This window comes from Cebus imitator, unplaced genomic scaffold (assembly GCF_001604975.1).
Source record: "Cebus imitator isolate Cc_AM_T3 unplaced genomic scaffold, Cebus_imitator-1.0 Scaffold115, whole genome shotgun sequence".
NCBI classification, from domain to species: domain Eukaryota; kingdom Metazoa; phylum Chordata; class Mammalia; order Primates; family Cebidae; genus Cebus; species Cebus imitator.
In genome coordinates this window covers 2,681,020-2,695,608 of record NW_016107430.1, presented here as the reverse complement: position 1 = coordinate 2,695,608, position 14,589 = coordinate 2,681,020, and the positions used below count along the sequence as shown (strand labels likewise).

The 14,589-nt window shown below is 39.0% G+C and overlaps 1 protein-coding gene across 4 annotated transcripts in view; it reads left to right on the top strand.

Moving 5' to 3' along the window:
- The window catches only part of MMD (monocyte to macrophage differentiation associated), a 33,087-nt gene extending 18,719 nt beyond the window's left edge, over positions 1–14,368 (top strand). For 2 of the 4 annotated variants that reach the window (XM_017538811.1, XM_017538812.1), the window contains 3 exons: positions 486–587; positions 2,446–2,515; positions 9,071–10,979. In XM_017538811.1, coding sequence (XP_017394300.1) covers positions 486–587; positions 2,446–2,515; positions 9,071–9,271 — 373 coding nt within the window. In that variant the 3' untranslated portion in view covers positions 9,272–10,979. Of the gene's footprint in view, positions 1–485; positions 588–2,445; positions 2,516–9,070; positions 10,980–14,308 lie in introns of those variants that run through there. The other 2 variants (XM_017538814.2, XM_017538813.1) reach the window with 2 other exon arrangements.
- The last annotated feature ends 221 nt before the right edge of the window (positions 14,369–14,589 follow it).

Sequence of the window (14,589 nt, the reverse complement as noted above, 5' to 3'; positions counted from 1 at the left end):
TGGCAGAGTCTTGCTTTGTTGCCCAGGCTGGAGTCCAGTGGTATGATCTCAGTTCACAGGAACCTCTGCCTTCCGGCTCAAGCAATTCTCCTGCCTCAATCTCCCAAGTAACTTGGGTTACAGATGCCCGCCACCATGCCTGACTAATTTTTGTATTTTTAGTAGATACAGGGTTTCAGCATGTTGGCCAGGCTGGTCTCGAACTCTTGATCTCAAGTGATCCATCCACCTTGGCACCCCAAAGTACTGGGATTACAGACATCTAGGCACTGCACCTGGCCTAATTCTGAGTCTTAAAGGTCGACAGACAAATTTGTCTTTGAGTGCCTTAATTTTACCTAAATTGCCCAAATGCCTCATTGGTGTGTTGAGTGCCTTTTCTTCCTGCTCTTACCCTAAGACTTTCTTAGTTTTCAATGACACAGATTCTATGAATTCCCTTAATTTATCACTTCTATTCTTTGTTGTCATGTTTACATGTTTAGGTTAAATCTTCGTGAACTTGGACCCCTGGCATCTCATATGCGTTGGTTTATCTGGCTCATGGCTGCTGGAGGAACCATTTATGTATTTCTCTACCATGAAAAGTAAGAGAAAATAATTTACATTTGATAGTTTTAAAATCAACTGCCTAAATATTACCTGCATTGGAATACAAATTATTTTTATTTGTACTTCAAAATAGTAGAAATACATAAATAGAATGTTATTTTTAATAAATCTTCAAAACCGTTTGGTATTCATTATTAGTGGAAAGATTGCTGTGGAAAAACAGAGTGGTACAGGTGGTATGATACAGTTGAAGGAACATTGTGACCAGCCCCTCTGGAGTCCATCAGACTTCATTTCTTTATCATGAGACAGACTGGCCTTATCCTCTGTGATTCAGTCATCATGTGAGAAAAACAGCAACTTTTCAAGGTGTCTATGAAGATTGGAGAGAACAGATATTAAGTGCCCCGGACAATACTTACCTAAAGAAGGGCCTAGACTGTATTCCAAAAAGGGTATCTTGAGAAAAAATATGTTGGGAAGGACATTGGAACTCTTAATATCCTAGCCCTGGGGTATAGCTTTTTAGCCAGTTATTCATAGCTGATAGTCCTAAGTATTGAGCAATGTAAAAACAAAAGCTTATTGAAATTTTGCATCTTTGCTCTGGAGGAGACCTTCAAGGTCCCCAATTCCAGCTCCATGAACATTTAGGATATGCATCAAATTAGTGACTCATCTGGAAATTAGGACCCAAGCGTCCCAGTTCTGATTCCATTGCTCTTTTCATTACCCTATATGTTTGAATTTGAGAAATGCACAACTGTGAAGTCTTTGTCATTGGGTTTATTTACAGTTCATTAAATTCTTTCTCTATTGTGGTTGGCAGAATGGCTCTCAGAATTGAACATAATTTGTGTTTATCAGAAAGTACTAAATTGTTTTTCCCTTTCAGAAAGAGAAAATGGTAGTTTTGACTAATCTCTTTTTTGGCTCTGAAATTCATTTAAATACCTTTTTGACCATAATTAGCAATGCTGAGTAATGTTATGTATTATAGTATACGTAAGTCCAAGGGAACAGTTTGCGTCTTATTATTTATATCCTTGGATAAAATAGGAAGTCAAGAAAGGCAGCTATCTTTTCTCCTCTTCCCAGCCTTCTGGTGTAAACAAAACCCATAAACGCATTCTTCCCCTATATGATTAGTTCATGGTAGGCTTTGAGTATAAAACATGGTGAATGAGGTATGAGTCACCCTTGGCCATTCAGTTTGGCAGACATTAGGGAGTACCTAAATTGTGTCACGTACTATTCTAGGATTTACAGATCAAAACATAATTAAATCTTAGTTCCTGCCTTTGAGGAGCTTACAGTCTGCTTTGATTAGGCTGAAATGTAATTTGAATTTCAATACAATGTGTTTCTTGGGGTTTTTAGATTTTTTTTGTAGTCTATGTGATGAGCCTTAAAAATTACAGTTTTGTGCAGGTGCAAACTAAAGAGACAAACAAAATTACATGTTCTTTCCTTAGGGCTGCTGTTCTTTTTGCTGGTAAACTAGGCTCCAGGCTATATCTCCTCCCATCTTCAGAATTTCACTTATAGCTCTGGATTGGAATGCTAATGAAAGCAAACACTCTAGGATCAGAATAGGAAATATTTTACAAGGTGGAGCAGATTCAAAGATAATTACTTTTGGCAGATAATTACTTTAGGTAGCATGTGGGATTTGATGCCTTTTCAACCCTGAAAGAAATGCTAGTTCCTTGTTACTCAATTACCGTGTTTTAGTTAGAGGCCTAGTGGTTGCCTATGAGAAATAACATTTTATTTGAATAGTTCAGAGCTTACATTTCTTTCTCAAAAGAAAAAAAAGGAAAGGCTAGTATGTAAATAGTTAGGTGTAATAGAAATGTGTAAGTTAAATTAACTGCATTTCCATTCCTGCAGGTATAAGGTGGTTGAGCTCTTTTTCTATCTCACAATGGGATTCTCTCCAGCCTTGGTGGTGACATCAATGGTAAGACATGGCTTCAAAATTTTAGTTATTTTCTTTTAAACTGCTGGAATGTAATATGATTATAGATACGGTATTTAGCTTTTCTTTCCGAAGTTATGTCCATTAAGTAGAGACTCGAAAAAAAAAAAACTTATAAACAATGAAGTGTTTAGCTGGACGTGGTGGCATGTACCTGTAGTCCCAGCTACATGGGAGGCTGAGGCAGGAGGATTGTTGAGCCCAGGAGGTTGAGGCTGTGGTGAGCCATGTTCATGCCACTGCACTACAACCTGAGCAACAGAGCAAGACCCTGTCTCAAAAAAATAACGAAGTGTGCCAGCAACTCATCAGCTTGCACTAGGTACCATGTACAGTTTGGGAAAGCTATAAATTTAGGTATCTTTCTGTCTTTACAGTACTTTCCTGAATTAGAACCAGAGTAGGTTCAGAGAGATGTTTTTCAAATCCCTTTAATCTTACTTTTCCTTTGCTTTGCTTTTAAGTCATAAGTCAAGCACTTTTTTTTGTTTGTTCTGTTTTCTAAGGCAAGCACTTTTTTTTTCCTTTCACTTTGCTTGAAAATTATCTTTTGGGGATTTTTGTGAGTGAGGTATAACATTACCTGTGGTGGGCAGTTGTGGTAGGCAGTTGCATGTAAATATTTTGAATTCCCTTTCAAATTGAATTACTGTTGAGTGTCTACGCCTATCTGTCTTTTTGAAACAAAAGTATATTTTTACAACTTCATGGTTCCATCCACTTGGTTACCAGGTCTTTAGCTTATGTATTCCAGTATCTTAGCCTCTACATTTTTTGTCAGTAGACACTATATTAACTAAGTAGGTCCCAATGTGTTTAGTTTGAACTCTTCTGAGACTACAGTGGTCAGAAGAACTGTTCTTATGATTTTAGGCACATTGTAAGGACCTTTTTTTTTTTTTTTTTTGAGACAGAGTCTCGCTGTGTCGCCCAGGCAGGAATGCAGTGATGCAATCTTGGCTCACTGCAACCTCTGCCTTCTGGGTTCAAGCTATTCTCCAACCTCGGCCTCCTAAGTAGCTGGTATTACAGGTATGTGCTGCAATGCTTGGCGGATTTTTTTGCATTTTTAGTAAAGACAGGGTTTCACCATGTTGGCCAGGCTGGTCTTGAACTCCTGAGCTCAGGTGATCCACCTGCCTCCGCCTCCAAAAGTGCTGGGATTATAAGCATAAGCCATTGCACCTGGTTGTAAGAACATAATTCTGTGATAGTTTTTTTTTTTTCCTGGTCACACAAACACCTATAAAAGGTTTAACAGTTTCAAACCTGGTTCTGTTTTTTCAGGAAATATGTCTTACAAGAATATAACAAAATACATTTCTTTGAGATATGAGGTTTATGATGGCTTTAATAATTACCTAGCACCCAAAATACATATAGATGGTAAAAGCAACAGGGAATGGTAAGGAGGAGGAGTTAAGTGACAGAAATGCGAAAGTCAGCCTTGAAGGCCATGTAGCTAGAGGGCATTTCAGGACACCCAAAGCAATATAAGCAAGGTCTATGCAGCCTAATTATTAGAGTAGAATTTCAAGCAAATTCCCTCTGGGTATCATAAGAGCAGGTTTATCCAGTAATTTTACTAGCCTGATTTTTTCATTGACATTTCCATAAGTGGTATAACAGCAGGTGACTAATGTTTATGATAATCAAGCAGGATGATCCCCACTCTCCCTTCATAGAACTTAGAGTCAAGCAGGCAAATATAGTTCCTATTAAAGAAAAAGGTAACATGAAATTTTATAAAGTATTTGATTGGGAAAAGTTCAGGCTGCTATGGGAGGTTGACAGAAGTGCCAGAGGAAGTGATATTTAAGCTGATTTGGAAAAACATGCAGGAGCCAAGAGATGGTAGGGGTGAGGCAAATGTTACAGGTACAGAATACAGCATGAAGGAAGCCCAGAGAGGGGAAAGCACCAGCATTTTTGGATAAATGAAAATAGCTCATTGGTTGTGATATAAAATACACGTACCAGCTTGAGTTATGTACATATGCATGATGGGGGCAGGTATGCAGGTAGCACAAGTCTTGTAATAAAGCTGGAGAGCTAGACAGAGTCCTGATCAGACCTCATAAGCCACTAACAAAGTAACAGAATGAATGAAGATGCAAATCTTTGGTTTTGGCCAGAATCATGGGTATCAGACTTACCCTTCTGCCATAAAGAACTGGAAAACTGGAAAAAGAATAAAAGCAATGTTTTTTTGGCTTTAAACACAAACAGTACAGGACTGTGATTCTTGAGGGAAGAGAAACCAAGAAAATGAACTTTGAATTCACCCTAGTTGCTTCCTTAGAGACACTTTCCAAACAGCAACAAGAGGTAGAACCCAGAGAACAGCAGTCTGGGTGGAAGAAACAGAAATTACACTTCAGGCTGCTGACACGGCTGCAGGCTGCGGCTTGTGCAAGAGGAGGCAGCAGCTCCACAAACTGCAGATGCAGAGAAGATGCTTCAGAAATCTAAAAAGCAGTTTCCTTCAGTCTTTGCCCAGATATCAAGCTGAATTTGTACAGAGCAAAACTCTGTAAGCTCCAGCTGCGAATAACTCTTAGAAGGCTGGAAGATAAATGGAAATTCCAGACAGTGCCCAGGTGCTGGGAGACACTGGAATTCCAACCAGCCAGAGTTCAGAAATGGTTCTGGACATCCCAGGAATTCAGTTGATCCTGCCAAGGCTACAGCTTAGGAGTAGAGCTACTCTAGCCCTAGAGAGAGGGCTACTCTAGAACTGCCATAACAAGGCCCAAACCAATCTTGGAGGGATAAAAGTGATCCTCTAGTAAATAAGCCACCTAACAGAGCAAAACTCAACAATTTTTAAAGGAATATAACAGAATCTTTACTGTAACAACTTAGCACAGGTAAATATTACCGTAAGTACATAGTAATATTATCAGAAATACATAATATAATAAAATAAATAATAAATATAAAATAAATGAACATTACCAGATAGGCAAGAAACTGGAAAATGACATATACCTAGACACAGATCAAAAGATGGGAGAGGTGTTGAGATTTCTACACAGGGAGTTTAAAACAGAAGAGGAATCTCACAAAATACATGGAGACTGTGAAGAAGAATCCACATGGAAATTCTAGATCTGAAAACTGATGTCTTGAGAAAAAAAAACTATTGGAGTGATTTAATAACAGATTGGATACTACAGAAGCAAAGGTCAGTGAACTTGAAGCCAGGTCAGTAGGAACTATACAAAATGAAGCATGAGAGAAGAGTGATTTAAAAATGAACAAAAGGGGCCGGGCGTGGTGGCTCAAGCCTGTAATCCCAGCACTTTGGGAGGCCGAGGCGGGTGGATCACGAGGTCAAGAGATCGAGACCATCCCGGTCAACATGGTGAAACCCCGTCTCTACTAAAAATACAAAAAATTAGCTGGGCATGGTGGTGCGTGCCTGTAATCCCAGCTACTCAGGAGGCTGAGGCAGGAGAATTGCCTGAACCCAGGAGGCGGAGGTTGCGGTGAGCCGAGATCTCACCATTGCACTCCAGCCTGGGTAACATGAGTGAAACTCCATCTCAAAAAAAAAAAAAAAAAAATGAACAAAAGAAGAGATAGAGATTGGGGCAGTTTTTTGTTTTGGGATTTTTTTTTTTTTTTTAAGAAATAATAGTTACAACTTTTCCAAACTGATGAAAAATATCAATCTGAAGCTCCGCAAAGCACAAGGAGGCATGAATAGGATAAACACAAAGAAAACTACACTAAGACACATTGAAATCAAATTACTAAAAAACAAAGGCAAAGAAAAGACCTTAAAATCAGCCATAGAGAGAAAAACAAGCAAGGAGAGGTGATGACCACTGACATTTTATCAGAATTCATGGGAGCAGGAATACAATGTAATGCCACATTTAAAATGCTGATAGGGGCCAGCACGGTGGCTCATGCGTGTAATCCCAGCACTTTGGGAGGCTGAGGTGGGCGCATCACATGAGGTCAGGAGTTCAAGACCAGCCTGGCCAATGTGGCGAAACCCCATCTCTGCTAAAAGTACAAAAATTAGCTGGGCATGGTGGCATGAGCCTGTAATCCCAGCTACTCGGGAGACTGGGGCAAGAGAATCACTTGAACGTGAGAGGTGGAGGTTTCAGTGAGCAGAGATCACGCCACTGCACTCCAACCTGTACAACAGACCAAGACTCTGTCAATAAATAAATAAATAAATAAATAACCAGGATTGCTAGAAATGATGAATTTCTATGTAAACATATGGCTGTTTTTCATGTCTTAATTCCTTCAAAAGATAACATAGGGATTTCTAACTTGTAGAAAAGCACATGGTAACAATAGATGGGGTGGAGAAACGGAAGCACACTGTTTTAAGGGTCTTAACTTTGTGTAGGGGATATGGTAATAAAGGTATATTGTGATGAGTTAAGGATGCCTACTGTAATCCATAGAATAACCACCACCAACAACAACAAAAGCAAAATAAATATTATAGTTAAGTAATCAAGAGAAAAGATAAAATGGAATCCCAAAGTTATTCAATTTAATCTAAAAGCAAGTGGGAAAATTGGAAAAAGGAAACAAAGGTTAGGTGAAACCAAATAGAAAACATAAAGCAAGATGGGAGGCCTAAATACAACCATACCAGTAATTATGTGTCTCATATATAATAACAATTACATGACAGTGGACTGAACACTCCAATTAAAAGGCAGAGATTTTCAGACTGGATAAAAAAGTTATCTGTAAAATGGGGATAATAGTATCTAATTTAGGGTTGTTGTGAAGATTAAATGAATAAATATACGAAGTGCTTCAAACAGTGCCTGGAACATAGTTACCATAATGAGAGTGATAATGAAAAAAATTCTTTTGATACAAAATTAACTATGTTCTAGGTCTTTGAAAAGTGAGGTCAGTGTGGTATCTTAAGAATGCCTGTGAACAGAATGTATGTCAAAACCAACCTGTGTACTTGGTTTGGTCTCTTGCTTGTTTTGGCAGAAAGAAAAAAAAAAGAGGGTATTTTGGAAGAGCGACAACCCATGTGATTTTGTTCAGGCCATTTCACTGCTCTGGCCTTAGTCTCCTCACCTCTGTAATAAGGGGGTTGTGTTAGATGAGTGACTCTTACCATTTGGGAGTCCTGTACCCTTTGTGAATCTGCTGACAGCCTTACCCCTATCCTAGAAAAGGGCTCCTAATACACACACAATAATTTTGTATAATGTGTATTCACTGTTATATTGCTGTATAACCTTGAGGAATTAATAACATGTGTTGTATTTTGTCTTTGTTTTTATTTTTTAAATAAAAATAAATCTGGCTGAAGTCCTTTCTTCCCAAGGTTAGGGAGAAATCTGATGTCAGTCCATTTGGATTGGCTCCTTCTCCATCTTTTGATCTCGCACAAAACATGGGGGCTTCTAAGAACTTTGAAAAAGGACTGATGCACACAGCTGACTCTAGATCCTCACACCTGGTCGTTAGCTCATGATGGTCTATTGTTGCCTTGCTTTTAACTGAGGCCCTTGGGACCCATTCTAAGTAGGTGCCTGAGTTAGAGCTTCCCTTTACTCTTGCTGGACTTGGCCATGGAGACCTAATCCAAGGCTCACCAGGCTGCTACCCAGTGCCCAGGCCTCTATGACACCCACATGCCTGTCCCCTTGCAAGGCCCTGCCATGATCTGCCTTAGGTTTCCCCTCACTCTGCAGAACCTGTCTCCTTTCTATTCCTAGTCCTCAGAAATCCAGGGCACTGACTTGCTTCTTCATCAGCTTCTAAGCATTGCCTCTATTCTCTACCCTCATTCATATAAGCCATTTTAATCTTGTATATGGGCCTTGGTCTTTGAAAACCAAGAACAGCCTAAAAAATTCTTCCTTCTGCTCTAAGACACACAAGAATGTTCAGTTATTGTTAAACTAAGCAATACCCAGGCTCAAAGGCAAAAAGACCTGGAGGCATCTAGAAGGTTAGGAAATATCTTGTACTATAGGATCTATGATCTCAGAGATCGCTTCTAGTTATGACTTTCATGTGTGAGCCTTAAGGAATCTATAAGCTCACATAAGCAGGGGAAGTCTCAAAGAAGCAATCAGTGTAGAACAGTGTTTGAGAAGGACAAAGGGAAGTGAAAACCCTGGCTGAGATGTAAATTATAAATGGAGTGGCTTGGGTCTGCCTTAGTAGGGAAGAAAGCATTTAAAGGGAAAGATGAGATCGAAGGATTGCACTTTATTAAAATGAACTTCCGTGTCTGGCTATGATTGCAGTCTGTTTAGATATGCTGTAAATGAGCAGAATGTTCTACTTTTTCACTGGGGACCTGTAATGTGATTGCTTGCTAAACTCAAGACAGTCAGTCCAAAGGGCAATCCAGGTCAATGACTTTTTTAATGTTTGGTTCATGTTTACAGATCAGGATTGTGTTCACGCAGCTTCTTCATTGTCTTAGAAAATCAAGAGCCTTAGGGGGGAATTAGGTTATCTGTAGCTTGTCACAGCAGAGTAACATCAAACCCTTTTAATTTTCTTTTTCCCTTTTGACAGAACAACACCGATGGACTTCAGGAACTTGCCTATGGGGGTTTAATTTATTGCTTGGGAGTTGTGTTCTTCAAGAGTGATGGCATCATTCCATTTGCTCATGCCATCTGGCACCTGTTTGTGGCCACGGCAGCTGCAGTGCATTACTACGCCATTTGGAAATACCTTTACCGAAGTCCTACCGACTTTATGCGGCATTTATGACCAATCTGTACTAGGTCTCCAAACCAGTATTATTTTAATTATGGCACTTGAGAGTGGGGTGAGAGCTGAACATTGCACAGGGAAAGAAAAAAAAATGAGATAACTGCACTGACTTTCTTTATATCTTTTGAATATAATTACTGTGAAAGTATAAAGGCTGTGTTCTGGAATTTTCCCCCTCACAGCAAATAAATAAGGTAGTGAATTAATTATCCATTCCATTCCACTATCATGAAGGACTCTGAATAGACTTGGCCAACTGATGTTTACAAACCAGAATTTTGTATTTTAGTTTTACAGATTTTACTACATGATTTTTCTAAATTACTATGTCAGGTTATAAAAGTCAGTGCAATAACAAAGCTTCCTTTTTAAGAAGAAAATTGTTTCTATCACTTTCCCATTCACTAGGTAAAGAATCATGAACAGAACTTACACTACTTTTTACCATGTTTCATCTTGGCATAACATGGTTCTTTTTTAAATAGAAACTTTAGTTTTTTGTAAATTTTTTAAAAAACGATTTCATTGAAATGCATCTCTGCGGGTCCTCATTCATGTTGTGAATTTTTGCAGCAAGGAGTCAACATTCCACAAATGAACAAACATTATACCTCTTCTGATAGTTTTATTAAGCATGGAGAAATTGCCAATTTTTAAAACTACAGTTTTCCAAACTTTTTGCCAACCTCTTACTCTGAATTCAGTGCTGCTTTGGGACATATACTTGACCTAGCGTGGTTTACCAGTGATGGAAAAGTATTTTGATATCATTAACTTTTTCAAAAGATCCAACTTTATGCCTTTGCCACATTATCTTCAGGGTCTCTTTCAACATTGGATGAGTATTTTGTCTGTATTTTGTATGTATTGGGGTGGCCATCTGCTGAAACTCCTGAAGAGCATTATATATTACAGTGAGCAGTTGTATTCCCTGTTTGGTGCCCAATGGTTAAGTCATCGTCACTTAGCTTTATATTGTCAGATTGATATTTATTTTAAATTGTGGAACTAGACGCATAAATTCACATTTCTACCTTTCCTTTGCATCTTCCAATATAGTGTGTGTGTGTGGTTTTTTTTCCTAGAAAAATATTTAAAGCCTTGTTTGACAGGTAGAAACTCATGTATCTCTAGTCCATGAGTTATATCCTGGCTCAGTGGAGTGATATTTATGTATAATTTTTACTTTTTTCTTAGTGTCTTATATTAAGATTAACATATTATTAATAGTTGCTTTGCTGATTAATCTCTCTTGTTGGTGTTTTCATAAATGAAATAGCCTTGCCTTTAGATCAGGTGCTGATATTGCCTGTTTCCTAGTAATGGGCTTGATCAGTGGAATTTTTGGTTTGATGATAAGCTTATTAATTGAAATTTTTTACTGATGTGGCTTTAAAAGAGGTTTATTTTGTGTATGTTTAGAACTCTCTGATTCTGATGAATTATATGGGAATGCGAAACAGAAGTGGTATTTGCTGATGAATTAAATAGGCAAGGTACCCAGTGATGACACCAACCAAACCACTCCTATCTGCATGATTCTGAACATCTGGTTGCCTGTTGTTTTACTGTGTATATTTTATTTTTATTATATTAACTTTTTGTGGATTCATTTAAAGTCTCCTCAAAAGTAACACTGTCAAAACCACTAATATATATATGTAAAAACTGTGCTGTAGACTACAATAAAACTGTTACTTGGATTGTTCCACTGTCTCTAAATTAGATGACTGAAAATAATAATGCATATTTAAGAGTTCAAGCTCATCCAGCATCTGTAATTTTTATATGAGTCCTTTTTTTTCTTTTTTTGAGATGGAGTCTCGCCCTGTTGGAGTGCAGTGGCACAATCTTGGCTCACTGCAACTTCTGCCTCCCAGGTTCAAGCGAGTCTCCTGCCTCAGCCTCCCAAGTAGCTAGGACTACAGGTGTGTGCCACCACGCCCAGTTAATTATGTATTTTTAGTAGAGATGGGGTTTCACCATGTTTGCCAGGATGGTCTCAATCTCTTGACCTCATGATCCATCCACCTTTGCCTCCCAAAGTGCTGGGATTACAGGAGTGAGCCACTGCACCTGGCCTATATACTAGTCCTTAAAAAAAAAAAAAAGTCTGAATGGAAAGAAAAACAAATATGTCTTGTCACTTAGAACTTTCTAGTCTACTTTTTAATAATTGAATTGCCAGAGCCAGCTCAAACGTTAATCAACAGACATTTTCAGTTTAAAATATGCTAGTCAGGAACTAATGATTTCAAGCTTTGTAGATGATGTGTCTTTACCAAGAGAAGCTTTTTGGTTTAGCATATTTAATCTATAGGACTGAGGTTACAGGCTTTTATATTACCAACCAGACAAGTATCAGATTATAAACCTAACAACTCTCGGAGTGTCAGATGTCATTCTACCTCTTCTATAGTGCTGGAAACCAGGGCCAGAGAAGTTTAACTGCTTCATCCTAAGTCAGGGAGCTGGAACAGCAGCCAGCTCTATCTGATACCGAAGCCTCCCAATCACTGTATACCACTGCATTTCCAGAGTCAGCAAAAACAAATGAAAAAACTTGAACTGAAAATTCATCAGGCATGGACACAGAAAGAAAACATTATTCACATGGTTTAGAACCTCAATAAGCCCTCAGACAACTCTCCATCAAAATTAGTTTTGAGCATTGAATGTCTTCAAGCATTATTATTCCCAAGAGTTCTGTCCTCTAGGTCACCGAGGTGACCTCATCCATTTCTGGAGTGTCCCCACTATTGTGCTGTCACCTTCTTGGTCAGTATCTCCTGTCTTAAATAATTTTTTTTTTTTTTTTTGAGACGGAGTCTTGCTCTGTTGCCAGGCTGGAGTGCAGTGGCACAATCTCGGCTCACTGCAAACTCCACCTCCCAGGTTCCAGCAATTCTCCTGCCTCAGCCTCCTGAATAGCTGGGACTACAGGTGTGCGCCACCATGCCCAGCTAGTTTTTGTATTTTTTAGTAGAGACAGGGTTTGTTGGCCAGGATGGTTTCAGTGTTGGCCAGGATGGTTTTGATCTTTTGACCTCATGATTCACCCACCTCAGCCTCCCAAAGTGCTGGGATTACAGGCATAAGCCACTGTTTCTGGTCCTTAAACTATTTTCTAAGGACTAAACCTCTCTCTAATCAGCTGCCTAAATGCTCCCAGACATACTGGCTCAAGCCATCCCAAACTGATTTCATTATCTTTCCTCATCCTACCACCAAACCTATTTTCTGAAATTTCCTAACTTAGTTAATGGCATGGCCACAGCCATCTGTTCATTCATCCATCCTTAATTTCTTGCATCCCCCCAGATCCAACAGGTCAGCCAGAACTGTCATCCTGCTTTTCTCACAGCTTCCTGATCTGGTTCCTCACCTCTCTTCGCACTGCAAGGTCCTAAAAAGACCTACTTAGCAGTCATCAGACTACAGCAGCCACCTCCTCATTTGTATCCCTGCCACTGCTTACACCCCTCAAATGAGCTCATCCTCCACACTGTACCAGCATTATCTTCCTAAAATAAAATCTGAGCATGTGTCTCGATGCTCCAAAACTTCCACTGACTATTACCCTATAAGATTCACAGCAGATGCTTCAGCATGGACTCTTCACATGCTGACTCCGCCTGATCGGCCCTCTCCCCAGCTGAACCCCACTTGACATCAGCCCCACTAGTGATTTTCACAGCCTCCCCCACAACACACATGCCCTCATGGTGCTTTTGCAGCTGTGTGTTTGTACCTGCTGTTCCTTGGCCTGAAATGCCCTTACTCCAGCCCCTTTCCCACCTGGCAAATAGTTGCTTATTCCAAGCAGGTGCCACCCACCTCCCTTGTGCCATTGACCAAGCCCCCCCACCCCCAGCATGATGAGTGGTGCCCTCCTTTGACCTCACAGCATTGCTATTCCTTCATGGCCCCTGTCATGGTGCACTGCAATTGTGTTTACTGTCTTTATCTCTGCTCTTGGGGCTGAACTCTTTCAGGCAGAGACAGAGTCTCATCTACTTCTGTTCCTAGCTTCTAGCATAGCACTGGCTCATGACAGGAGTGAAGAAGCTTTGTTGAATGAAAGGGGTGGGTTGAGGGAAAGGTTGGAGAATGGTGCTGTGGAAGGGAAAGACTGAGAATAAAACATTTTTTAGGACAGACTTTCGTTTTAGCAAGTTTATCCTGTCCTTCACAAGCAGTCTTACTGGCTGGAATCTAACTTTCAGCTTCCTTGGCCTTAGAGGCTTTTTTTGACCACAAGGGTCAGCTAGAACATTCGTAGCAACCACAGGAAAGTTGATGAGAAAATGGAGTGTAAATATTAGAAAGTATGTCCTAGAGAAGAAAAAGTCCAGCATGCTTATTGGTGCTTTCATAGAATAACTATCAACAATTTACAAAATTATTTTGGAAAAAGAGCATTTGGCCTAACATTTCCCTCTGGTCCTCTTTTCTGAATATAGCAATAAAATAAATCAAAACAATCGTTCTGCAATTGTTGGGTCTTAGTGCAGATTATACTCAAGAAGCAACAACTTACATTTTTAAAAAATATTTTGAATATTTTTACTCTAAAAATCATACAGCTATATAAAACCCTTTGGAAAATAGAGAAAGCTAAAAATTATCCAGCATTCTCTTACCATAATATATTTTAATATACTTCCAATCTTTTATTTCCCTATTTTTATTATACAGCTGTCAATATGCCACATATGTAATTTTATATACCTTTTCCCACTTATAAACATTTAAAAATACTATTATATCATTCATAGCAAGAATTTTCGGTGATTCCATCATCTTTCAGAACTGGATATACAACCTATTTTGCTTAATCATTTGCCTAACTAGATTTTTTATTATAAACAATGCTGCAGTGAACATACAACTTTGTCCATATTTATGGCTGGGTTTTAAAGGTAATAATAATAAACAATTGAGTGTTTCTTATGTATCAGGTATTGTGCTAGTTTACATGGATTATCTCATTTTATGCTTACAAAAAAAAGTATTATTCTTCCCATTTTACAGATGAGGAAACAAATACAGATGAATGAGTTTTCTTGCCCAAGGTAAGTGGCAGAACCTGAGTGAACCCAGAAACCCTAGAGGCTGTTTTCATTTTCAAGAGAGCAATTCCTGGGGCAAAGGTTTATTAATGGGTTTACCCAAAGAAGACCTTTTAAAAATAGAGCTCATTTCCAAAGCTCTACATTTATACTTGGCCTCTTCAGTTTATGTCTACTCTTCTTACGTGCCAATGAGATGGAGAGTGGAATAGGAAAATCTCCAAAGGAAACTGACCTCGAAGA